The sequence below is a fragment of the Catharus ustulatus genome, chromosome 1, assembly GCF_009819885.2.
Source record: "Catharus ustulatus isolate bCatUst1 chromosome 1, bCatUst1.pri.v2, whole genome shotgun sequence".
NCBI lineage: Eukaryota > Metazoa > Chordata > Aves > Passeriformes > Turdidae > Catharus > Catharus ustulatus.
In genome coordinates, this window is record NC_046221.1 from 22157122 (window position 1) to 22184294 (window position 27173).

General features: G+C 39.1%; 1 protein-coding gene across 2 annotated transcripts; it reads left to right on the forward strand.

The window, feature by feature from the left end:
• Positions 1-46: 46 nt before the first annotated feature.
• CROT (carnitine O-octanoyltransferase) lies at positions 47-19119 on the forward strand. 2 transcript variants are annotated; one of them, XM_033058155.1, is made up of 17 exons: positions 47-130; positions 680-894; positions 6725-6849; positions 7750-7931; positions 8114-8238; positions 8843-8951; positions 10426-10519; positions 10610-10735; positions 11178-11279; positions 11909-11992; positions 12096-12203; positions 12450-12580; positions 13906-14029; positions 15865-15943; positions 16742-16835; positions 17012-17131; positions 18187-19119. In XM_033058155.1, exons 2-17 carry the CDS (start codon positions 780-782, stop codon positions 18305-18307), a joined length of 1839 nt encoding a protein of 612 aa, XP_032914046.1. In that variant the 5' UTR covers positions 47-130; positions 680-779; the 3' UTR covers positions 18308-19119. The 2 variants fall into 2 exon arrangements, with proteins under 2 accessions (XP_032914046.1, XP_032914048.1); XM_033058157.1 differs by lacking the exon at positions 47-130 and having other exon boundaries at positions 428-894.
• The last annotated feature ends 8054 nt before the right edge of the window (positions 19120-27173 follow it).

Sequence of the window (27173 nt, forward strand, 5' to 3'; positions counted from 1 at the left end):
GACTCGCCCGCCGGGCCAGGGCGCTGGGCCCGGCCCAGGCCGCTCCCCTCCCGCCACCGCCCCCGCCCCGCCCCGCGCGGCTTCCGGACCCGCTGCGGAGTGGGACAGCGGCGAAGGCGGCGGCGGGGAGGTGGGCAGGGATCCGGGGCGAGGGGTGGTCCCCGCCGGCCTCATTCCTCGGGGGTGCGGGGCAGAGGGGTGGGCTCGGATCGGCTGTCTCCGTACACCCAGGCCCCGTCCGCCTGGGGCTCTCCGGAGTTTTGCTCGATGCGGGCCCCGAGCTGCTGTAAACAGCGCTGTGGTGTCGCGGGCCTCGCGCCCGGCCCGGCCCGGCCCGGGGAGCGCTGGGGTCGGGGCGCGGCCGGGGCTCGGGGGGGCCTTGGGGAGGGTCTGCGGGAGGCTCGGAGGGGCCACCAGCCGGGCTGGGGGTGATTGCCCCTTCCCCAGATACTCTCTAGTCTCGGGCGGGTGTCCCGGGACTGACTGGCTGCTTCTTGGGGGAAAAAGCGACATCCTCGAGCTGGTTAATGGAGACGTGCTGGGGAAAGCACCAGCGGCCGCCCGGTCATCGCTTGCCCCTGCTGTGTGTGTGCCTCTCGTGGCTGCGAGCCAACAAGAAACCCTCGGTCCATGCTTTGTCGGGCATCGTTTCCTGATCTCTGTCTTTTACCGTGTAAAGGGCAGGAGACCGGAGCGGGGGAGAGAACAGTGTTGGGGAGATTCGTCATCGAACGTGGGTTTCGTGAATAGTCTGTTTGGTTGTGCTGTGGATCTGCAACATGGAAAAGCAAGTGCTTGGATCCTCAGAGGAGCGAACATTTCAGTACCAAGATTCTCTGCCTTCCCTGCCGGTACCTCCTCTTGATGAATCTTTGAATAAATATCTTGATGCAGGTAATGACTTAATGTTGCAAGGGTAGCATGTCGTGTGCTGTTGTAACCAGGCTAATCTGAAGATGTTTGCTAAGTGACTGTAGGGACAACTTGTACTGTAATTGGGGCATACAGACAGGCTTAGAGAGCCAAAGGTCTTTTTCAGGCTCAAAACCGGAAATTAAGTGCCCGGCACAACTTGAGTAAAAGTTTCCATTTAATCCCTAACTACCTTTCTTCAAGGGAATTTGGCGTGGGGGAAGGTTCACTTTTTGGTTTGAGAGTGAATTTTTTTTAAACTTTTTTTTTTCTTCTCAAAAAAAAAAAAAAAAAAGCTGCTCTAGTGACAGATACTTCACTCTTCACTCAAAAATTTTAGTTTGCCTAACTGCTTTTTTATAACTGTGTTTGCCCAGAATCTTTAAAAAAAATCAGCTATTTAAAACTTTACCTACTTAATATTGGTAAGCAAGAACACTTATTAACTATGCGGTAGTAGGAAAAAGCAGTGGTGAGCATTTTCACATAATTTAGCTTGGATACTTTCTGCCTTGACATGTTGACTAATCTAAAGAGCATCAGGAAAAGTTTTGAAAACAGCATTAGTGCATGTGTATCTAGTTTTGTTTATAAAGAAGAAATGACTGGTTAGTTCTTTATTATACGTTAGGAATAGCAAAAAATACATTATGGAGTGTCTTGAGATTACTTTTCTGTATTTCTTCAATAATTTTCAGAACTCTGAGACATGGAGTTTTTTCTGGACCATCTAGTTTGTATCTTACCATCTTACAGGTTTACACAAATTCTAACAAAGTAAAACTTCGAGTTCTCTCCTTAGCAGAAACATACTACACCAAATTTTTCCCTTTCCCAAAATAGAATTCCTGAAGTTTACTTTGAGTTCCCATTTATTCTGAGTACTGGAAATAGTCTGCTTTGATGTTCGTTACATCATTGTTTTTTGATGCAGAATGAAGTGGTAGGTTTTGAGCAAAAATGTTGTGTGCGTATTTGTGTCTAAAGTAATGGCTGTCTTTGCTGTAATGCAGATTACTTAAAGCTGTGCTGCAAGAGTAGAACCTGCAATAACAGCATTGTTTAATTTTGCTAACCCATCTGTCTCTTCAGGTTAATAAATAACTCTCTAATGGAGTGAGAAAATATGGCAGTGAATTTGCTTGCTCTTGTTTTCTGATTCTGATCTGTTTTCATAAATACCTTATCGCCTTATGTCCCAATACCTTCTGTCCCTTTGTTTTTCATGCTGAAGTTAGTTGCTGTTTACTGTTCCATATACAAAATCATTCTATAATTTTGATCACTGTTGCTCTTTAGTCTCACTGGTGGTTGAGAAAATTTAGCCCAGCATTTGCCATAGTCTTCCCTTGTATATATTAAAGTCAAAGTGTGCAGGGCACCGTTCTAGATATAGCTCTGTGAATTTCATTGCTTTAGCTTGTCAACAATTCAGAACCTCCAAATGATTCTTCACAGAGGCTTTAAATTAGTCCTGGGAAACCTTCTTTCATTGGTTGGAGGAGGACCCAGTGCACTTGACATTAGTCAGGGTGCCTGCTGGTAAAGCACTTGACTATTTAGAGCCAGCTAACTGGAAAAGCTGGACAAAGTATGTGTCAGAATGTGCCTTATTTAAGGCTTTATAGTTGCTACCTCTTCTTTGAGTAATCCTGTTTTGAAAGTAAATCTTGGGCAGGGAAGGTGGCCACAGCCTTGTTATTTAGCCTTCCAACCCAGAGGTTGAGAGTCAGAAAATTAGACTCAACATGAAAATATGAAAACTCAAACTTCCAGCTTCCCAGAGGGTTCCTTCACTATGCACCTGAAGGTGTCTTTCATGGGATACTTCTTGTTCATGGGCAGAGCTGACTTCCTAATCAGAAAGAAAGACAAGATCTGTGGGCTGGAGAAATGCAAGGGAAGTTTCATTGAACTCTGGTGAGAAAGGGGCCAAGTTCTGCTCCTTAACAATGCTGCTTCTACATCTGATTAAATAGTTTTTAAAAGGAAAGAGGCCCTGTAGTCATTGAATCATATAGGGTGGGAGGAATTCATCTGGACCAAATTTCTGCTCAAAGCTGGTCCAACTAGGGCATGTTTGCTCAGCCCTTGCTTTGCCAGGTTTTGTTTACTTACAAGGGTGGAGACTCTGTTTCATTGTAACCTGTTCTCGTGTTTGATCACTGCCATTATTGTGGGAGGGGGAAGAAAAACAATCAACAAACAAAAAAAACCACCAGCAATTACCAAAAACCCTTTTCAAAAACTTCACATTTTCCATATCAGAAATTTTCTGTATTCTACCTTTATTCCTTTATATTTTCTCTTAGCCTAATTCATTATGTCGCTGAGAGGAATTTTGCTTTATCTTCACCAGGACTTCCCATTCAGTTGAAGAGGGCAGCAAGGTCTTCCCTTTGCATTCTCTTTGTAAGCTCAACCAACACAGTTCTCAGCCTCATCTCATTGTGCATTCCAGTCCCCTTGCAATCTTAGTAACTCCTTTAATGGTTTGACTAAATTAATGAGAGGTCTTTTCCAGCCTAAATGATTCTATGAACTGAGATGAGAACCAAATCATTTTGCTTCTTTTTAATTTTCTGTGTGAATATTGCTCTGTAATGACTTTGTTACCTGAATAACAGAGGGTAATCATCCTCTCTTTAAATAGTGTGTAATAATAAGATCATTTTCTGGAAAACCTGAGTGTTGGACTACCCTCAGTCAGGGAAGGCTTTCAACTTCAGGGTGAAAACTGTAATCTGCAAAAGAGTAAAAGTGAATGGCTCTGCTGCTATTACTTCTTTTTTCATTTGTGTTCACAAATGATGGTGTGCAATTCAAGCTGCATCTAGATGAGGTCTAGATATGGTAGACACTGCCTGAATGTCCATAGCTGATCATCTCTGGTGGAGGTGTAAGGAGAATGCTGGTACCTCTCCAGCTGTGATGGTATTGTGGAATTTTTGGAGGTCCCAGTGCAATTTAAACACAAACGCTATATGGTAATACTTGAAAGTAGATGTTCTATCTTGCTGCCTAAGGTTGTCAGGATGTGTCTAAAACCACATTTGAAGGTAATATTTGGCCTTTATTCTCCATGTTTGTCTTGTGGAATAGAAAAACTATCACTAGGAGTTGCATTTTTGTTGTGGAATACCATAAGGAGACCAGGATGTATCTAAAAAATGGATCCTTTCACCTTAGGACAGGTAGTGCAAAATACTGAAATGCATTATATAATTAGGATTAAAATGGAATTATTTTGAAGAGGAGTGAGGATGACTTAGCCATGATAGAAGAGGATCAGCACTGAACAGATTGGACATGAAAAACTACATGGATTCTGTTGGGATGTGCCCATGAGTGCTGAGGGAAATGCTCTTTGTCTTTGGGAGGCCACTTCTGATAATCTTTCAGAGGTCATGATTACTGGTGAAGGTTCCTGAGGAAAGGAAGAAAGCAGATGTTACTGTTGTCTTCAGGAAAGACAAGAAAGAAGATTTGGGTAATTACAAGCTGATCAATCTTGCTTTAATTCCTGGGGATCCCTGGCAAATAATCATGAAAACCATTTCTGAGCATATGAAGGACAAGAAGGTGATTGGGAGTGGGCAGTGTGGGTTTCTGAAGAGGAAATTTTGCTTGATCAATATGGTAGCCTTTTATGATAAGGTGACTGTCTCGCTGGATGAAGGAAGAAGAGCGGGTATTGCTTATATAGACTTTAGCAAGGCTTCTGACACATCAAAAGCTTTTTAAAAAAATCTTCATAGATGAACTAATAAAGTTTGGACTCAATAGAGGAGAGTCAGATGGGCTGGAAATTGTATAATCTGCTGGGCTCAGAGACTTGTGATCAAGCAACACATATGGCTGCTGTAGGCCAGTCTCTGATGGTGTACACCAGGTGTCCAGTAATTTTTAATACAGTCATTAGTGGTGATGGGACATGTACGATGGGACATGCACGATGGGACAGAGTGTACTTGGAGTTTGAGAGCTTCCAAAGCTGGAAGGACTTGCTGATACAGCAGGTGGTTGTTATGCCATCAGAGGGAGCTTGATAGGCTGGAGGAACAGGCTAACAGGAGCCTCATGGAGCTCAACAAACACAGGGAAATGCAGAGTCATTCACCTAGGAGAGAATAACTTGCCACAGCAGCACAAACTGGTGCCTGGTTGCAGAAGAGCCACTGGGGTCTGCTAGGCATGAGCCAGCATGTGGCCTTGCAGCAACACATGTCAGGAGCCTTTGGGACTCCTTACAGAAGAAACATTGTCAGCAGGTGCAGAGAAGTGATCCTTCCCCTTGGTTCAGTGCTGGGGAGGACACATCTGCAGTTCTGTATCTGTTTCTGGGCTCCCTGTACAAGCAAGATATGAGTATACTGAAGTGAGCCCAGAGAGGGGCTGTGACAGTGATGAAGGTGTTGGATCTGACATGAGACAAGAGACAGCTAGGATTGTTCTGATCTTTGCAATATGTGTGATTACTCCTTGTTGTGGAGGAGTAGATAAGATAGAGCCAGACGTCATAGTAATATCCAGTGACAGAATAAGAGGTGATGGGCACAAACTGGAATACAAGAAATTCCTTTTAAACATAAGAAAAACTCTTATTGCAACAGTGGTCAAGAGTGAGCAGGCTGCTACCAAGGTGGTTGTAGAGTCTTCATCCTCAGAGATACTTAAAACCCAGCACAGTCCTAAGCAACTTGCTGCAACTGACCCTACAGAGATGAAGTGTTGGACAAGATGATCTCTAGATTTGTTAGGAAGAGAAAAATAGAGGTTGCAGGCAAGCAGACGTGATTGCAGCAAGACAGAGTTAAGATTTAATACTTAGGTTAACTAAGTATTTGAGACCTTGCGCTGTTGAAACTCGGTTATTGCAGTTACTTGTTTAAATTTTCGTAATTGTGTATCTTTCTTTGTTTCTTAACAACTGCAAATCGATTACAGGGTAACCAGTAGCAAGAAATTAACTTAATGGTAGTGTCCAGCAGCCTCAAAAATTAATGGGACCTCATTGTGTAGGCACTGAGTCACCAGAAACACACCTCACATGCAACCTTCCATTCTCTTTCCCACTGACTTCACAATCTAAATATAAATATAACAGAAAATGCATTATGCACTAGGTGAGTATAGGAAAAAATATCAACAGTGCCTCTTACTGACCATAGATTAATGATAAAAAGTCTTTAAGGATTGTTTAGATTAAATTAATGACTAGTTTTGCAGATGTTTATGGAAGACTTTGGTTTATAATGCACATGATCTGAGAGAAATCCAAAAGGATTTAAAAACAGAAAAACTGTCTACCAGTAACTCCATTTGCTATTAATAGAAGTTGGATATAAAACAGGGACTGTGAGTAAGAATTGATGGACAAGTTTCTTGTAGATCATGAATGGACTTGAAAATACAGGCAAGTATTGTAATTGGTGCAGTAGGGTGGCAGACATGTATGCTCAATGTGTTAATTTACAAACAAAGTTCCTGTAAATTTAATTACTTGGAAGAACTCCATAGTACTTACAAATGTAAATATATTTGATTTAGTTATCTGTTAGGTATTTCAGGTTTTCAACAATTACTTTAGTCTGCTATCGTCTGTATTTATTAAAAAGTATGTATTTATGTTTTATTAGAACATACTGATTTATTTACAGATTTTTGAGAGGTGTTTAAAAGGTGTTTTGCCTTCAAATACTTGTTTTAGAAAAATTAATTCTCATTCACTCCCTTGCCTGTGGATATCTGAATCTTGGAATAAATCTTAGTATGCAACTGTCTTTAAAATAAAAACATTTTCTTTTTACAGTGAAGCCATTTTTAAATGAAGAAGAATATCAAAGAACCGAGGATATCGTTAAAAAATTTGAAAATGGCATTGGAAAAGAGTTGCATCAGAAATTACTGGAAAGAGCTAAAATGAGAAGGAATTGGGTGCGTATTTAGATGTATAAGAAATCATAATTCAGTGTAAGAAATCTGAATTCAACTTGTGGAAAGTTGGTTATTCAGGATGTAACTCAAAGGATCATTTCACTTTTCCAAATCTTTAAATCTTCCTTACATCAGCCACTTGACCTGGATATGAACTCATTCACTTACATACCTGTCTTTTTTTTTTTTTTTCAATGCTGAGTGGCTAAGAGAGCTCACTAAGTGAAATTTGAAGTTATTTACCAGCTTTTAAATGCTTTATCTGTCAGTCTCTCCTTCTATGACATCTGTCCCTTCTCTCTCCATCCTGCAAAAAAGCCCCAAAACAAACAAAAAAACAAAAACCTGCCCTGGAATTCTTTTTCTTCCCAGAAGGAAGTTATGTGGTAGCATTTTGAAGTTGTCTTTCAATAGAGAAAGAGATACAAGGAAGGTCATTATCAACCGGCATTCATGAAGGCTGTCTAAATCCTAACAAGACACACTCCAGAGTGGGGATTTTCAGATGGTGGCAAAAAATGTACATTATCAACTGTCTCTCTCAGGTCACTTCTCAACACAAGTCTATCCTTCTATGCCTTCTGTTCTTCATGGAATAGTCTGTGATATACACAGCAGCCACACCTGACACCTGCAAGAGTTTAAGATGAATATCAGGGAAGAAATACCATAATTTGCAGTTTAATATTCTTAAGCAGCAAATTTTATTTCAGGCTTGAAAACAGAAGAGCTAAATGGGTCATTATCTTCAGCAGTTAGTTTTGAACCACTGTACTGCCTTATGTTATATAGGACCTACTATTCAGAGTATTAAAATAAAAAAGTAAAAAGCAGGCGGTTATGTAATTAGGGAATTAATGAATAACAATAAGTTCTGATATTTAACATTTTTCATTTCAGCTGGAAGACTGGTGGCTGAATGTGGCTTATCTTGATCTTCGCATCTCAACACAAATACACTGTAATATGGGAGGCCCTGGTCCCTATATTGAACACTGCTGGCCACCAAAAGAGGGCACTCAGATAAACAGAGCGTGTGTAAATATATGGCACACCCTGAAATACTGGGAACTATTACGAGTGTAAGACTTTAAGAAAAAATAATTGATCCTAAATATTGATCGTCTGTGTATCCTTGATTGCATATGTGTGTTCATGTCCATTGGCATGCATTCTTTGCCATAATAGACAGGTTTGTCTTATCTTGATTTGATTCCATCATGGTTATTTCTCTTGCTTAATGTTACTGTGTTTGTTACTACAGAGAGAAGGTTGCCATAGAGAGATCTGGGAATTCTGTTCTGGACATGAACCAATTTAGAATGCTTTTCTGCACTTGCAAAATTCCTGGACTTACCAGAGACTCCCTCGGCAGTTATTTTAAGACTGGTAAACAAATGAAAATTGGGGGTTAACACAAGCAAATGATTTTTATTAATATGTTGAAGGAGTGGTCAGTTTAACCATAAAATTCTTGCTTTTGTGAGTGCTAAATCAGCTACTGGCTGTGGAGTGTTTATATAGTGAAGCAAAGAAGGTATCTCATCTACAAATGCCCTTTTTGGTCCAATATTTAGTCCTTATCAAATAAGAGTAAAAGAAAGCTCTGCTTCAAATTGGTGTGTAACCAGCCTGATGCCTATAGTAAGCATGTCAGCATTAAGAATTGAGGAAAGACAAATTCTGTGTGTTATGTGTGGATTCAGCAAGGAGCACTCATTTCAGCAGAGGGAATTCCTGCCTACAAGAGACACAAATAAATTTTTAGTTTAAGTAAAATTTGCTACTAGATTTATTAGAACATAACATTAGAACAATGACTTGAAGCAGTTTATAACATTGAAACTTATGAATGACTTCTGTTGGCCTTTAAAATGTCTTCAAGTTTGCAGAATTAAACAAGAACGAGTCTGTAGGACTTGCTGAGTTTTTTCTGTGCCTGTCACTTTATCCCCAAGGTTGGATTTTCATTTATTCCCATTTTTCATTTCAGAGGCTGAAGGTGAATGTCCATCTCACTTGATAGTCCTGTGTCGAGGTCGAGTATTTGCATTTGATGCTATGCATGAAGGCAGCATGCTGACTCCTCCAGAGATTTTAAGGTTTTCAAAATGCTTATTTTAAATGAGCTATCTTATATTTAAGCTACATACAGTAGAGGCTTTTTTTTTTCATTCCCATTAACCCCAGAGAATTAAGTGTGAGAGAGACTACAGCTTCTCCTTTAGTTGAAAGGTTCAGATTTGAGTAAATCCTTGTTCAGGGGATGGCAACTTCTTTCCATGTGCTATTGTAATACATCTGTGGAGCATCATACAAAAGGGCTGAAAGAAGATACTTCAGTAGGAAATACAATTTTTTTCTGGTTTCTTTACGTGGAATTAGTAGGATTGCAACTATCATCATTCCTTCCAGGTACAATTTGCATTCCTACTTAATCATTATCAAAGTTGAAGCACTCTCATGTGTTGAACTCTCCTGTTACATATAGATGTAGTTTCAGCACAAATCTCTTGTGACTGGTTTGGGATCTATATGCATCTCCTTACTAAAGAAGGGTTGTTAATTTTGTCAGGGAATAACTTAATGCAATTGTCAAAGTGCTGCTTATAGTGCACAACAGAAGGCTTGTAATTAAAATTGGCAAAAAGTGGATGATCAAATTCCTCAGGCAAGACAAACCTAATTAGAGAAGCTAAAAATCACTTTTTAAAAATAGTCTGGTACTTTAATACCTAATATTTTAACATATACATTTTTAATTTTTGTAGTTGTACCTGTTAAACCAGTGGCAAAAAAATGAACACTTGGAGTACAGGCAAAACTCCCAAAATCTATTGTCTCTAGGAAGGGCGGGTTTGGTTTGGTTTGGTTTTCTGGGGCTTTTTTTTTTGACTTTTTTTTTTTTTTTGGTAACCTCATCATGGGTATCTTATATTTTTTGATACTATGTAACTAATGATCAATAATGACATTTAATAGGCAAGAGTGCCAGAACAAAGAACAAACCAGATCAATTTGTGGAGTTTCTTTAACATCAAGAACAGCAAGTGGAAAATTGAATTTGCAAACTAAAACTTACCCCTCTGTTAATTGTTTTGCTAAAGAGGAAGGTAGGAAGATAATTGCTCTTGTATAGTTCAGACTCTACATTCAGGATGTACTATAGCAAGTGTTCTGCTTTAAGGTTTATCTTGAGGGGAAGGTTTGCCCTGTATGTGTTTAGTTACTGTAAAGCTGCAGTATGGCAGATGTCTGCTGCTCTGAAAAGTCTCAACCTGTGCCGTTGGAGTCTTAAATCTGGTTTTAAATTAAGTGTGTAATAGTGCTTTAGCACTATAATTGTTTATGTGTGCTTGTACTGGGCTCGTAGGTACTGAGTGACTGAAAACTGAGCAGGTCTTCAACTGTCCTTAGAATCTAGGGGAGCTGATTCATGCTCTCTGAAAATTCACACTGGCTTGTGAATGTCAAACTAAAATTCCAGCTTTGCAAAAAAAAAGAGAGAGATGGAAGGTGACTCTTACCTTCTCTCCATCTGTGTTGTTAACTTGAGTTTTTTAAATCTTCTTAAAGACAACTTTCATATATACAGAAGAGATGCTATAGTGAACCAGATGGACCAGGACTGGCAGTCCTAACAAGCAATGAAAGGACCAAATGGGCAGAGGTAGGAATACTTCAGCAGCTGGTTCCTAGGAAAACATTGTGATCACTGAAAAAACATTATTTCACTTAGCTTTCTTTTTGTGCCTTCTAGTTACGGGAATATTTGATTCGTCTTGATCCAAAGAACTTAGCTCTTCTCGAAAAAATTCAAAGAAGTTTGTTTGTGGTTGGCCTTGATGATTCTAGTCCCCATGCAACTCCTGAGGACTACACTGAGGTAGCTAAGAATTTTTGATAATTCATATCTGATCATCTTTACATAAAAATTTCTCCTGCATATATACAGAAGTAGAAGCTCTTACTCTTTCAGTACACTAAAAATGAAGCAGATAAATATGCAAAAAATGTGCTTTTTTGATCCATAGGAAAACATATATAGTTTTAATAGTTAGGATATTGGAAATGGGAATGGCTGAAATCTAACTTCATAACTTTTTAGCCATCTGTCCTCCAGGGTCTTGAAAGACATAGTCATTAACTTTTTATCACACTTCTAATTAATAGCTGTGGCCATATAATCATGTTTCATCTTGAACTGGATGAAAATGTCATCTGTCAGGGAGGTCTTGCCGTCTTAATGTAGACTAGGTTTAGCTTACAAAGACTAGCAGTGTTCTTGGTGGTTTTTAAGGCTTCACAGTGTGTTTCTTCTGCTTTAGCTTACAAGGCTGGGGCTAACAGGTGATCCGACTGTGCGCTGGGGAGATAAATCCTACAATAGCATATTCTTTTCCAATGGAACCTGTAGTGCATTCTGTGATGTAAGTTAATTTTTTTTCCCCATCTTCTGAATATTTATTTACTGAATTTCTCCCTTCAGAGTATTATTTTAAGTGCTTATTGTGTTACTGTTTAGTAACAGTTAGGCTTTAGTATAGTCTTTTTTACCTGGCACCTAGTCTGGTAAGTTTCCAAAAGCAGTCTGCTTTCTCATGTTCTTTGCTCTCTATTACACCATTCTTGAATTAACAATGGGATCTGAAGTCATAATCTTATTTCTGAAAGTATTTCATGAGGAGTTGCAAAAGAAAAAAATATGATGCACAAGAAGGCTTAAAATTAATTCTTTGTTTGATGTATCCATTTGAACAGCTATGTTTTTTGAACTTATTTTAAACTCATTATTGCATGACCAGAAGGGCTTATATTTTTCCTTAAATCTGCCTTTTCATGGCAGTAGTGCATTGTGCCTCCTTGTCCAAATGCAGAGCAGTTAAAATGCTGGATGGACTTACAATACTTCAGTATTTTATTGCAGAACTATAAAACAAGTGCAACACTGTGCAGTAAAGCTGTTGGTCTGCAGGAAAAAGAGCAGGATAGGGAAAAACGCAGAAGTTTGATCTTCTTGCTGTTATGTAATGTAATATCTTCTCTTATCTGATTCTAGCATTCTCCTTTTGATGCCATGGCTTTAATTACCATGTTATCTTATGCTGAAAAGAAGATTATTGAAAATGAGGGAAAATGGAAGGTATCTATCCTTTATAAACTTTCAAGCTTATCAGTTAATGTGTCTTTTCTTATGGATAACATTTTCTGGTTTTGTGTCTTTCTTTCTGTCTTCATCTTCCCAGGGATCGGATAATGTGAGGGATATTCCATTGCCAGAGGAACTTGTATTCACAGTGGATCAAAAAATTATAAATGAAATTGGATGTACTAAAGAACTGTATTACAAGAAGGTGAAATTTACTCCTAGTTCTCTTAGTTGTTACTGATACTGTTTTGTTTTTTGTTCATTCTATTTGCGTATTTTTAGTTGGTCTTTTTTCATGCTAGAGTACAGGAATGAATATGTTACTGATAAATTGATGAATTTAACATAATTGTTAAATTTGTTATGTTGTGGTTTGAGTGTGTTTTATTTGCAGTGGACCAAGTTGTGATACTTCTTGACTTCTACTGTTTTTCTTCCTTTGGTATGATAGGTATCTGACTTGCAGCTGGTGTCTTACGCCTTCACATCCTTTGGCAAAGCGTTGATAAGAAAGAAGAAACTTCATCCTGATACATTTGTGCAGCTTGCCCTCCAGCTTGCTTATTACAAATGCCATGGACGGTAAGAAAATACCAGATTAGGAATAAAAAACTAGTTTGTTGAGTAGAGGTGTAAAGTGGCTTTGCAAAGTTAGTATGTAATTTGCCATGGGATTTAAGAAAGAAGAACTAAGGAGTTTTTACAGTAACAGTTGCATACAGACATACTTGCTTCAGAAGAATAGTGTTCTTGTGCCCACAGGGATAATACATATGCATATTGTGGAATGGATGGTGGAACACAATCTGTGAAAACTTGAACTTGTGCCAAACAAAGGAAACACTTGGGTGAACACAAATTGCACAGTGGGTCAGGGCTCTCTAGTTGCTGAAATGTAGAAAGAGAGTTTTGTCTGTAGCTTGTAACAACTGTCAGTAAAATGTTTCATCTTCTAAGCCTGTAAAAGGCCTCACAAACTTCAGTGTCTCACTTTCTTTAGCAATATTGGATGGTTTGGGCAGAATAATAGAGATGGAGATAGTGACTCTTCAAGTGCCTACCTCTGCATCTTTGGATGTGGCATTCTGTTCTGTATTACTGATTAAAAGGTGTCATTGTTCTTGTTATTGATGTTCCCAAATTTTTGTTAGCTAACTAGCACTCATTATGTGGCTTGTGTAAGTCATTACTGACCAGCAGAGAATTGCTTGCTTCAGAAGGAGGAGGGTTTCATCAGAAGAGTGTGATGTTTAGTCACTGGTGAGATGTAGCTCATCATAACAAAGCTTGGCAGATCTTGGTTTTCTGAACATTAGGACATTAATTATCTGGCTAAAATAGCCTTGGTCTGTTGTAAACATGCAAGTATGTTTCATGTAGGTTGTGTAATAAGTGTCATAGACATAGACTATAAATATATAGACTGTCATAGGGCTGGAGTTGCTCCATGTAAAAACTGGATGGCTGTCAATATGCAGCAGAGAAGGTTTTGACCTTTTCCCTCTAAATGCTTTGGAACACACTGCTTATTTCAAATGTATCACTTAATTTATGAGGGTTTGGATTGTGTAGGTGGAAGTATACAGTGAAACTGAAGCTTGTGTAATTTCAGATATATTTGCTGGAGGCTGATAGATCTGTAATCTGCAGAAAATATCCATGGCAATGCAGTCTTTTCAAGGCGTGATTATAGTACTGGCACTTTTTTCAGTCATCTGTCCCATAAAAGCATACAGAGTTGCTTTGTGGCTCTTTTTCAGACATGTAACTTAAAGAAAATTAATGGGTTTCTGGTACTTGTAAATGAGCTAGATGTGCAAGACCTTTTGCAGGACTTCTTTAGGCCTTGAGATAGCAAATAGTTTTGTTAGGTTAATGAGACACTCTTCCCTAATTTTTGTTCTTAGTCCGGGCTGCTGTTACGAAACTGCCATGACCAGGCGTTTCTATCATGGCCGCACAGAGACCATAAGACCTTGTACTGTGGAAGCAGTGGAATGGTGCAAGTCCATGCTGGATCCTTCTGAAAGTGTAAATACTGAAATTCTACTTTAATTACTATTTATTTAGAAGGCCTGTCATCTGAACCACTTCAGACTCATTTTTCTGTTGTCTCATTGTTGGGAGTTAGTGCCTTTCCAAGGAGACAAATTTCAATTGTTGTGTTGCTTGAACTCTGATTCTGGTCGTTGTGACTGAGATGTGCTGTCATGTGTGGGCTTGCTTGGTTTTCTGTGCTATTTACCGTTTGGGTTCAAGAATGTAACTGTCTCAAATTACATTCACACTGATTTATTTTACACCTCAAAAAGTTACTGGGTTGGAGCTGAAGTATTCTGCTGTGCAGTTGTTCCGTGATTTTAATTTTAAAGTGAAATCAGGAATTGTTTATCAAATAGGTGTATCTGAGAGCAAAATTGAAAGATGTTTGTGTCCTAGTGGTAACAGGGGTGTATTCCAGAGTTTGTCTCTGAGTAGCTGAACCAGAGACCTTTTATTTTCTCAGCGACTTGGCTGGCAAAGCAGGTCATGCCTTGCTTGCCAAGCAAGAGCTCTACTAAAGCTCTTTTTGTTGCCCTCACTGTACATTTTTCAGAGCCTGAGAAATTAAGCATGGAGAAGGTTTTTGAGACAAAGGGCAACACATCTTTAGAAAAATCAAAGGTTCTGTATTATTAATGCATCTGTAAAACATAGAAGAAGACAGCTGTAAGAAAGCATGTGTGATTAATAATTCTGGCCTTGAAGACATTTTCCTGGTCCTCACTGACTTCTTTTGGCGTGTACTGCAGTTTTAAAACTCAGTTTTCTGGCCGTCTTCCAAATCTGCTTTCTTATTCCCATTATTTCCCTGCTACTCGGTTACCTTCTAACCAATTGTCAGGCTTCTCTGGTTACTACTACTAGTAGTAAGTTTCAACACTTACTGTTGTCTTTTTCTCTTTGTAATGTTAAATAACACCTCCAAATATCTCCCTATTGCTGTTGTATTTGGTTGTTTGTTTTTTAATACTAACTCCTGGAGCTTGAAAAAATCTGTACAATAGTCTTGATATTAGCATGCTTAAAAGTCTGCCTTTTTGTAATTTTTTATACCTTAAAGTCAGATGCTTTGAAATAATCATTTTGTCTTAAATTTTCTTTTGCCCCTTGTCAGCTTGGTAGCTTGATTTTTATCCAAATTGAGTAGCTTCTTTCCTTGCTGCACATTCTCTGGTGCATCCTTTTGTGTGATGAATAAAAGGATAAATAGTGCTTCTTAAGTAGTCAAAGAGCTATCAAGATCTAAGGTCTTAGAAGTCAAGATATTGAGCATCTAGGACTGTTTCTCAAGGCCTCCTTTACGAAGACCATGTTATTTGTGTTCTCTCTGACTTTAATATGTAATTTTTTAATATAAACTTGAAAAAACCTTAATGTTGGGCAGAATTGGCAATCAGCGGAGAACATTTGGGAATGCACCTACTAGGAAGCTAGTGTATAATAAATGGTATTGTAGAAAGCTTTTGGGTTCAATCACTCTAGTTCACACTGGTTCCTTTCCATTGTTTCAGATTATTTGGGAAAGAACATGAGATTTAGAATATTGTTTAGTTCAAAAGTGATCTGAGTAAGAGAATGAAGATACAGGAAACAAACAAGCACATTTTCCTGAAAAGGGAATTTGGGTTTGGGAGAAAGGGTTTGAGAGAGGTTCTTTTGTATCTTTCAAGTTCCTCCATTTTCTTTTATCTAAAATTGTTAGAAACTCTGAGAGGGAAAAATCTGCTGGTCTGTGATTGCTGATATATTACTCATTTGGGTTGATTTTTCTATTTCTCTCTCTTTTCTTTTCTTTTTAATGCTGTCTCTGCCCTACTTTACAGAATTATCAACGGCTACAACTGATGCATAAGGCATTTGCAAAGCACAATAAAATGAGGAAAGAATGTGAAAATGGAAAAGGTACTCTGGGATCAAAATTTTTGCGTCTTCTTCATGTGTATGAAAAGGGGGTATCATTGTATGCTAATCCATGTTTTGTCTCCTTATTTTCAACCTAAATAAAAACTACCCCTTAACATTTTATACTTTAAATTTGGGGAGAACTAAAACCTAGTCCTTGCACCAGTCCTTGTACCCCAAAAATTGGTACAATTTTTGAAATTTTGTACCAAAAATTGGTACAATTGGAATATTCAGTTTTTCTGCCCAGCTAAACATTACTTTGGAATACCTTCCAGTCAAATATGTGCTTGGCTGAGAAGTGAAAAAAGTGGTCTTTAGGACTCAGGAGAGATTTGGGTGAGATTCTAACCTGTGTTAGTGCTGTATGTTATTCTGTGAATAAGAAAGAGTAGCTGGGAAATGAACCTGATGAACTTCATACTCTCTCCAACCTTCTTGTTATGTTATCACAATTCAGAGCAGTTGTGGTCCTGAAAGTGTTTTTGCCGTATTGACGTAATTGCTCATGGGCCTCTTCCACTGTGAGGAACTCTTCCTCCTTGACTGAAGTGGGAGCTTTCTTGGGTTTTGCTTTCCACTCTCTCAGTTAAATAATTTGCTTTTGAGCTCAGTGCTGCAAGTTGAAAGTGTTGAAGACCTCTTAGATCAAATATGTGGAAAATGTTTTTGGATGCAATATGATGTTGTTTATCTGTCCTTCAATTGCTATTTGAGCTCCCAGCTGTCCAGACCAGAAGAAGCAGAAAAACTGGGAATGCTGCCGTTAATGATGCAGTATTTGCATTTATTTGACAGGCTTTGATCGTCATCTTCTGGGTCTCCTGCTCATAGCACAGGAGCAAGGACTGCCAGTGCCAGAACTGTATGGGGATAAGGCCTTCACTGCCAGGTAATTCATATTCTTGTCCCATAGGAAGTTGTATCCCTTGATACCAAAGCCCTTGTTACACTGGCCTTATGTGTGCTGATGTCTTGATCTCTACAACCAAATAACTGTTTTGTCAAACTCACTTTATTTTAAATTATTTTCAAAAGTGCTGCTTTTTGTTTTGTGTTGTTTCACAGTGGAGGAGGTGGGAATTTTGTCCTTTCAACTAGTCTGACCGGCTACACTAGGTTTAGTGGATCTGCACTCCCTATGGTAGAACATGGCTATGGCTTTTTTTATTCAATTAGGGATGACAGGTAAGGATATAATTTCATTTTGGATATGGCTCTGCATTTGTCACAGAGGAAAAGGCAGCTAACAGCTAGAGTGAGGAGAGGAAAATAGCCAAGAAATATGGCTGAAGGTGTCAGAAGAGATTGAGAAGTGAGGTAACGAGAATAGAGGCATTGGCATTCTGGGAAAGCAAGTGTGGGAGGAAGAACGAGTGGTGGAGGGCAAGTGGGCACCAAGATACTGACAATAAGCAGAAATAAAGAGTAGGGATAGTGAAAGAAGGGAGCAAGAAAACGACTTTAAAATAGATTAAAATAGGCTGTCATTCTAGAGATTATTTTGTAATATGTAAAGGTGTTTTTTGGCTGAGCTAGAGCAGATAAGAGAACTGGTGAGTGCACTGCCCATCATTCTTGGCAGTGACACACATGCCTCTACCAGACCTTTTTGACAAGGAGAGGTTCAATTTGGCTTCACCTGTTCAAAAATCATACAATTTGAAGAGAACCAACTTTGGCTTAACTGGTCTTATGGACAAAAATTACTGGTTTTTTATGAAATCTAAAACTACTTTGGTTAGAATGTGTAGAGATAAATTGCTAGTTTAGGTGTAATTGAAATCACTTTTTCCTAAAGCTAGGCAGGGATTGTGTGCCCATTCAAATCAATTTGAGATACAAGCCATTGATCTATGATCTATGGCTCTTTAAATGAAAAGAACTAGATGAAGATATACTTTTATTAGATAAATAGAAAAGAAGTACCTAAAACCTTAAACTAATTGCAGAAAAAGAAGAAATATAATTCACAGCATTTTCAAATATAAGCAGAAAAGTTGTGTCTCTGTGTATGTAGTAAGAGGTACTTAAATTATCTGATTTTAAGATCTTTCAGCATTATTGCTTACTGAAGACACTGAGAATTTGAGTCCTCTTTTAATATTGAGACAGTATGTTTATGTGACAATTTTTACTTCAGAATTTATGTCAATAATTCCACATTTCAGGACAATTTGTGTGACTTTATCCTAGACCTTGACAATTAAACTCAGTGACTTCACTGTTTTCTGTATTGGTAGGATCGTTGCTACGTGTTCTTCTTGGAAATCCTGTCCAGAGACTGATGCAGAGGTGCTGTGCAGAACTCTGTTCCAGTGTTTTCATGATGTGCTGCAGTTAACAGTTACAGCTCAGCTGTAAGCTTGATAATGATGTAAGAGGCTTTGCAAGCTCACAAATTGTGTGTAGTACTTAAGAATGAAATGCTACTCAAGAGTACTGTTATATTCAAGACATTTAATGATCTATGTGACATGTATCTATTTTTGTGAGATTTACTGTGGTAACACTACCCATTTAAGAATAATGTAGCCATTTGCAACAGCAATGCAAGCAGTAGTACCTTATCTGTGTAGAACAATGCAATATTAAATATGCCACAACAATGCAAACATACTTAGGGATGGGATGTTAGAGTGGAATGTTGATGGGAGACCTGTATTTATGGCCTTTGTAGTCGTGTGTAGAATAGTTTGTAGTCTACCAATAGTGTTTATGACAGTGGAGCACTTAATTGTGTACTTAAAAGTAACCACACTCTCCTCTTATGTGATTATGCTTTCTATTCAGAGTGGTTAATGAAAGAGAATGCCTCCATCAGGTTATGTGGTATTTTATGAGTTACCTTTCATTTTTTGCTATCAGGATTATACCAAATAAATGTTGTATCTGTGGATGGGGATGTTCCCACTACATTTTTAATATGAGAGCACTACAGTTTGAAGTATTTTGAAAAAGAGTCCCTAAATAATAAAGACAGAAAGCAGCATGAGTTTCAAAATTCTCAGTTTTCATTCTCTAGTGAACTGTGAATATCTGCTGCTTTACACTAATAATGCACAACAAAAGTAAGCACTGAATACAGTTTGATACAGTTCTCAGGATTTTAATACTTGATTCCTCTGAGCAACTTTGTATTTCCCTGTTACAGAAATAAAATTTTCTAAAAATCAGCCTTGTCTTACTTAACTTATGGCTGGATCATTTAACGTAGTGGAGCAACATTGTGAGAGAAATACCATCTTGGTGACAGGTGAATTTCAAACAGAGATCTGAAGTACCCATTGTTTTTTCTCTGGCTTTTTAGTGTTTCAGACAGATCAAATACTATTACTTATTTTGCAGAAACAACTCAATTTTCAGCTAACACGGAACCAGTCTCTTTGCCCTCTGGAAACTCTGTTGTATATTTTTTGTTCACAGTGGCAAGAACACTTCCCCTTTTGATTTCCTGTCTCAATGCCTGACACTTCCCTACAGACCAGGGTGTGTTACATTGTGTCTTGTTGCCTTAAAAAAAATGTTCTCCTCATTTCAGCCTTTGTTTTCTTTGCCTTTACTGAGCTACCTGTACATTTTGTCTTAATTACATCTGACTACCATTCAGTGTTTAATAGAGATCTTCCAAAACTCATACAGACAAAGAATCCATCCCTATTTTGTAATGCTTGTAATAACCCATCCTCTTTCTCAGAGGTAAATGACTTTCTTAGATCTCATGGGCAGTGAAGCCTGTGTCTTTATTATGCTGTGATTTCTGTGAGATAGATTAGGATTTTGGATCAAGCTATGAGTGAGTATTTTCACTCTTTTGAAGAGCTGTCTGATAGTTACAACCTTTTACTCTCAACTGGGTTAGTAAACTTTGTTGCAGTTTGCTTTGAACATTGTTTCCAAACAGCCTGAAGTCTGATGAAGGGTGTAATTTTGCATTTATTTACATTTATTCTCCATACACCTACTTCTGCCTTTCTGAGGATTTCTGGGAGCATAGAAATCCCAACAGAAATACAGAAAAAGGACAATTTTTTCAGAAAGTGAATCGTTGAGAAAATGGTATTCAATCACCAACATAACCAGAATTTCCTGTTCAGCTTATACAGTCTGAGCCTTGCCTAGAAAAACTGAAGCCAGAAGAGTATTCAGGGAGAACAAATTTAAATTCTGTGAGGTATTAGAGCTGCTTATGTGCTGTGGATTCATGAATTCATGAATGTGGTAATAATTTCCTTGTGTAAAGCATTTTGTCTCCAGTGCCTCTGCCCACAAAGCCTCCCTGTTTTTGTGCCCTTCTCCATGAGCACTGATGCTCTGTGCTGCAGAGCTGATCTCAGTGCCTGGAGCTCTCCACGAAGTCCTTTGCTTTTAGTTTGGCAACTCAGTGAGGCTTTTTCAGAACTGCTTTGTACTCTTTCATTTGAGCAACTACAAATTTTGTGCTGGTGGAAGAGGATTGGGTTCTTACAGCAAGTGTACATCACGTATTTATTAGTTATGGGTTTTAAGGAAACCATTTATGGAATTGTACCACCACATCTATTGAAACATCCTTATTAGTCTTTATCTCAAAGACTGAATCTGCTTTGTAGCTGCGGTTCAGCAACTGGTACTGCCCACTCTCATGCATTCCATGTTTCACTTTGAACAGTGACCAGAGAAGAGTACAGTAATTTCACGAATACAAGCCGCACGGAGTACAAGCCGCATTTCCGGTGTGTTGGCAACGTTGATGTCTTTGTCAATAAAAAAGCTGCACCCAAATATTAGCCGCACTTTTGTTCACGGCGAACTTTCACAAAGTCATCATTTAGTAACACAATCGCGGATCGCTGGGGCTTACTGGCTTTCTGCCGACCTTGGAAACATTATTTCCAAGTGAAAAAAGACACAGACAATAGCTGCGGCAGCGTTCCCTGCAAGTTTTATTTACAAACCGAAAAAGACATGAACAGTAGTGTGGTCATTTTGCGAGCATTGTCAATGGATCCGCGTTGCCTTTAAACAGCAGCTCAGTCGTGTGGGCGAGCGGCCGAGCTCCGAGCGGAGCCGCATCTCCGTGCCGGCACAGCCACCCTGCTCAGCCACGCGGGTGAGCGGCCAAGCTCCGAGCGGAGCCGCATCTCCGTGCTGGCACAGCCACCCCACTCATCCGGGCGAGCCGAGCGCTCCCCTCACCCCGCTCCCCGTAAGCCCAGCCAGCTGCGCAGCCGCACAAGACTGAAAACACTTTAAAAAGTACAGAGAAATATCACACACTTTTATCAAACTGCCGAGGTAACTCACCGAGGGAACTCACCCCGATAACACCCCCCCGCCCCTCAGTAAAGCCATCATCCACAGGCAGGCAATAAGCTGTTCTCTGATTGGTTTGTCATCAGAACACCATGGATTTCAAACCGTTTTGGCTTGGGACAGGACTGGCACGGTACCAGGTAGGGGCAGATATCACATTTTTGTTTATAAATTAGCCGCCCCGAAGTATTAGCCACACTTCCGGGTTTCCACCAAAATTTTGGTCAAAACGGTGCGTCTTGTATTCGTGAAATTACTGTAGATACCTTTTTCAGTCCAGAGCTGCTGCTGATTCTCTTGCTTTGCAACCTTGCACTCTGAACCACAACAATCTTGTCTGCATTTTGGATGGTGGAGACATGGTGAGCTATCATGATGCACGTGTGACCTTTACTGTCTTTATCTGACAGTTTCTGACAGTCTGCACAATAGAAAAACCAAAAGGTGAATTAAAAACTAATACAGCAGCTGTTCCCACCTGTGGTACCTCTGGTCTGTTATCTGTGATAGAACAATGACAGAGGTGATGCTTCTATGGCCTTGCAGATGAAAAACTTTATCCTGATGACTAGCTCAGGTTCCTGTTTATACATCTAGGATGAGGGACAGGAGACAGTGCTCAAGGTGTTTTCACTTGCCCCAGAAATCAGGTCAAGCAGACATTTCTGAGATCACAGCCTGGCCCTTCTTTACTGCTGCAAGCAGATTTTAATTTATTAGTTTTGGAAATTATCCCAAACAAATTGGCCTGGCTCATTTGACAAGTCATGCACTTTCTGGCTCACTTTTAGCAACATGGACTGCTCCAAGTTCAGTCTCACTCTTTAAATAACTGCAACTTAATCCACTGAAGAGTTCCATATAATCAAATAATATGCTGAATAATTTTGTATTTCATTTTAAGCACTAAAAAGGTGTGTACTTGGTATACACACTTAACACCCACTCAGGACCTCAGTTTATTAGTGTTTATGTTCATTTTAAAAAAGAATATTTCAACACATTTTTAAGAAACATTCTGCAACTTGTATGATGCTTGCAAACTTTGTCCAGACATAAGCTAATATTTTTTATTCTGATTCAAAGTAACAACAGTGCAAGTATTTTCTATCACTGCTGAAGCAGTGTGTGTCTGGGAACAGGTATTCATCATCAGAAAAACAATTTTATGGATATTTTTAGATGTAATCCAATGGACAACTGCAGTAGATGTGTGGCTACATCCTGTCGAAAGCATAGTCACAACATTTGTGGGTGTGCTGCTATTAAATATATCCAATTAGACTGAATTACAGCATTGAAGTGGAGTCAGCATGCATTTTAGCCATGGGAGTTTCTTTTTTGTTGGTTTTGTGTAAGCTGTCATGAGGATAATGCCATGGGGCTGTCACTGCTGTGGGATGCACTGAACAAACCCACATCACCTGCAAAGGCTTTTGGAACTGCAGGGTCAACATACATCTTACATTGTCAAAAGCAACCAGTGATTTGGAGCTTAACCATAAATAAATTGTCTTTCATAGGTTATATTCTCAGCATTTTTTTTGAAAATCAGGAGTTTTTCCAAACTCCTAAAGGAGAAATTCCAAATTCAGTGCCATTTAAAACACCTAAAGGAAAACCACTGTTCATTCCTAAAAATGTAGAGACACATTTTCCTGGCTCTTAGAAGTTTAGCATCTAATCCCTGTTCATTTTATATGTTTGAAATGTTCCTGCTTTGCAAAGAAGAAAAATAGTAGAAGTTCTCAAAAATTATTAATTTATCTAGGTACTCAATTGTGATTGAAAACTAGAAGAAGCTCATGCCTTAATTTTCATAATGCTCCCAAATATTAAGAGAATCTACTTTTAGCTAATTAATATCAACAGCAAGTCTTACAATAGCAACAGATGGTTTAACCTTGGTCAAGAATCTAGAAAATCAAAATTTAATATGTAAAGCATCTCTGAAATCAGTTCTCTAAACTATATTCATTAAGCACTAAATTCAGCACTCTAATTTAGTTTCAAAGTACTAATTTTGTGGGAGGAGAAAAGTAAACATTATCCACTAGATTTTTGAATATATCACTAGATAGGTCTAGAAAACCAGTCAGTCTGTGGAACTGAAGCTCAATTCTTTCTCACTTTCTGTCACCCATGTGAGACTTGTGCACTGTGTAATCCCACTGCCTTCACAGAAGCTCCCCTTGGTGTCTGTACCACTCTGAATTGTTGCTCATAGATTGTACCAGGAGCTACTTGATTCTTTAGATAAGTATGTGACAAATTTTGCTGCTCATAAAGAAGGCATGAAATTCAATTACTCTCTTTTACCTATGTCATTTTTGCACTGCCTTTTAATAAGGTGTGTGAAGATGGCATTTCTCGATGGGCTATATTCCAGGAAGAACTTCACTTTTAAAAAGGTATATTTCTACCTAGAGCTAAAGATAGATGCTTGAGACTTGTTTGCCTTCAAGTTTGCTTGATATACTAAAACATTTTGCTGAGTTGCTATGGAAAGACACATTTTAAATATTGCCAGAAACTGATGATCTGCAAAAAAATTGTTTTGATTAATATAGTCTGCCAAAACCGAATATTCAGGTCATCACTTAACAGTCATGTAACTCTTCTTACAAATGCTCTCCAAGGCAGTTGGCATGAGATGATAGTCAGCTGTAAACGACATGGATATGAAATAACTTTGACATATTTCAGTACATTAGAATGCACTCAACAAGGTTACTAATTTGGCAAAACTTTGTGAATAATTAGAGACAGTGTTATGAATGTTTCCCTTGGTTACTCTATCATGTAAAGGAGAATATGTTTCTCTTTTTTAAACACACATTCTTTTAAAAATAAACCTTTCTAACTTCTTATTTTAATGTGTGACAGAACACCTCTAGGCTTGTGAATCATTAGTCCTTACTGTAGGTGTAGAAAACAGCTTGGAAGCAAACATGAACATGACTCAACCTCCAACTCAGTGAGAAGAAGGAAAAGCCTGGAAGCTCCAAATACAGAAGCTATCATGCAGTTAGTAAATCCTTTTTTCCACGTCAGTACTTCTACATAAGAAGTGGAATAAATGCTTAGGCAGTCTACAAATAAGAAACACAACAGACTAAGTACCATAGAATCACAGCATAATTAAGCTTGCAAAAGACCTCTAAGGTCATTGAGTTCAAACAAGTAATCAATACTGCCATATTCACCACTAAACCATGCCTCAGTCTCATATCTACATTTGTTTGAACACTTTCAGGGTTGGTGACTCAACTACTTCCTGTAGAAGCCTGTTCCAATGCTCAACAACGCTCTCAGTGAAGAATGGCTTCCTAATATCCAGGCCTTCTAGGAAGGGGGAAGAGGGGGGTGTATCAGTGGACAAGGGAAGGGCTACAGATGTCATTTATTTGGACTTCTACAAAGCCTTTGAGACACCCCCCAGAATAATCTTCTCTCTAAACTGGAAAGACATGGATTTGATGAGAGGACTGTTAAGTGGGTAATAAATTGGTTGGACAGACACATATAAGAGCCCAGTTGTCAAGGGCTCAGAGTCCTGTTGGAAATCAGAGACTGGTGGTGCCCCTCAGGGGTCTGTATTTGGATCACTGTTATTTAATATCTTCATTATTGACATAGTGTGATCAAGTGCACTCTCAGCAAGTTTGCAGTGGTGTCCAAGCTGAGTGGTGCAGCTGACACACCTGAAGGACGGGATGCCATCCTGAGGGACCTGGACAAAGTTCCCCATGGGAATCTCATTAAGGACCTGGGGGTGCTGGTGGATGAGAGGCTGGACCTGACCCAGCCAAGTGCACTCACAGCCCAGAGAGCCAAACGTGTCCTGGGCTGCACCAAAAGCAGTGTGGGCAGCAGGGCAGGGAGGTTTTTCCCCTCTGCTCTGCTCTGGTGACAGAGACCCCACCTGGAACACAGCACTCTGCTCTAGGGTCCCAGCTCAGGAAGGACATGGACCTTTTGGAGCAAATTCAGAGCAGGGCCACCGAGATGGTCAGAGGCTGGGGAACCTCTATTGTGAGGAAAGGTTTGTGCAGCCTGGAAGGGATGCCTTAGGGGTGACCTCATTGCAGCTTTCCAGTACTTGAAGAAAACCTTCATGAAAGATGCAGAGGGACTTTTTACAAGAGAGGTAGTGACAGGATGAGGGGGATTGGCTTCAAACTGAAAAAAGTAGGTTTAGGTTAGATATTAGGAAAAGATTCTTTGAGGGTGGTGAGGCGCTGGAACAGGTTGCCCAGAGAAGCTGTTGATGCCCCATCCCTGGAGATATTTAAGGCCAGGTTGGATGGGGCTCTGGGCAATTTGGTGAAATGAAAGGTGTCCCTGCCAATGGCAGAGGGGTTGGAAATGGATGATCTTTAAGGTCCCTTCCAATACAAACCATTCTGTAATTTTATGATTCTGATTCTACACCTTTCCTGTGGCAACTTGAGGTCATTTCCTCTTCTCCTCTTGCTTGTTACCAGGGAGGAAAGGCTGATTCCTACCTCACTAAAAATCCTTTCAGGATTTTCCTTTGAAACGGGTTCCTAGGCTCCTGCTTCTCTTCCTGGCTGAGAGGGAAGGAATGAAAATCACAGCAAGAAATTTCAGGGCATGGTCAGCAACACAGTCACATTTTCACCCCTCCTTGTTAATGATTTTTCATCTTAAGCCTACAGACATCTACAAGGTAAGAGAAAGAGAGGTAGAAGAGAGGGGCTCTGAAAGAGAACCAACTGAAAATAAAAAACAAAAAAGAAAAGAAAACAGAGTGCTGAGAAAGACTAGGGAACCCAAATGAAGGTTTAGGAAAGGCCTGAGAGATCCAGTATTTTTAAGATTCTTAGTGTGCTCCGAATGCTACAAACTCTTTGAGGACACAAATGAGTAACTCATGCTTTCAGTATCCGCTCCATATCTGCTATATCACCATTTTGTCAGAATAATAGAACAAGGTAGGCTTTGACTTGTTTAAGGAGTATATTCTTGATGCATCACCAATGTTCCTATTAAGCAACACAGTTTAGTACAACATAAACACCTAAAAATGCCAAAGAACCTACTTTTTCTGTGATTTACAGTTCCTTCTTATCTTTTTTTCCATGTCCAGCAGGCATCTTCATTTGAATCTTTACTGTGACGGCAACAATTCACACAACGGCTAAAAGCTGAGTAATGAGCTGCTAGCCACAGATGAACAACAAAACATCCCAGTTCCAAGAACAGCAACATTTTGAGCAATTAGTACCAATCTGGAACCTGTAGCCTGGAAATGAATGAAACCATTGTAAATTATTTTGGTTTATTTGAAAACTAAACAGGAAATAATTGTTACCTAGACAATTGAGATTTATTCACCAGAGACCATATAAATATGCTTAATTTGGTCTAATAATTCTGCAGAACTGGATGCTTTATCATTTGTCAGTTGTACAGATGTTTCTCTCAAGCCTTCTGAATCTTATCTAGTATTCCTTCTCTGCTTCCATATATTCACTCTGACTTACAGTCCTTGTTCTTAGGTTTTACCAAGAAAACACAATGGCATTTAATAAATCTCATATTTCCTTATATGTAGAAGCATGACTTTAAACTTGCCAGGTCCCAAAACATGACATTTTGTAACCTGGAGTCTGAGATTACTTTTTTTTTTTTTTTTTTTTTTGCTGTGACCACTTTAAACTTTAAACAGAGGAGAAACAGTGCTGGAAAGAGAACAATTCCCATCTGAGGCATGCAGTTAAGCACTTTGTTAATATTTTTAGTATTTGAAATATTTAACATGAAATCACAATGCTGTCTAGATATATAAACAGATTGGATAAATAACTTAAGGTCAACAGCCTCCTTGGAAACTCATTTATACTTGTGATAACAAGTATAAATTGTTGAATTTATACTTGTTATCACAAGATTGAACATCAATATGAAC

Excerpts from the sequence above, each read along its gene's own strand:
- CROT (XM_033058155.1), top strand. The coding sequence starts at position 780 with ATGGAAAAGCAAGTGCTTGGATCCTCAGAGGAGCGAACATTTCAGTAC. Across the intron at positions 8,952-10,425 it reads ACTCCTCCAGAGATTTTAAG|ACAACTTTCATATATACAGA; the intron begins GTTTTCAAAATG and ends ATCTTCTTAAAG. Across the intron at positions 12,204-12,449 it reads AAGAACTGTATTACAAGAAG|GTATCTGACTTGCAGCTGGT; the intron begins GTGAAATTTACT and ends TTGGTATGATAG.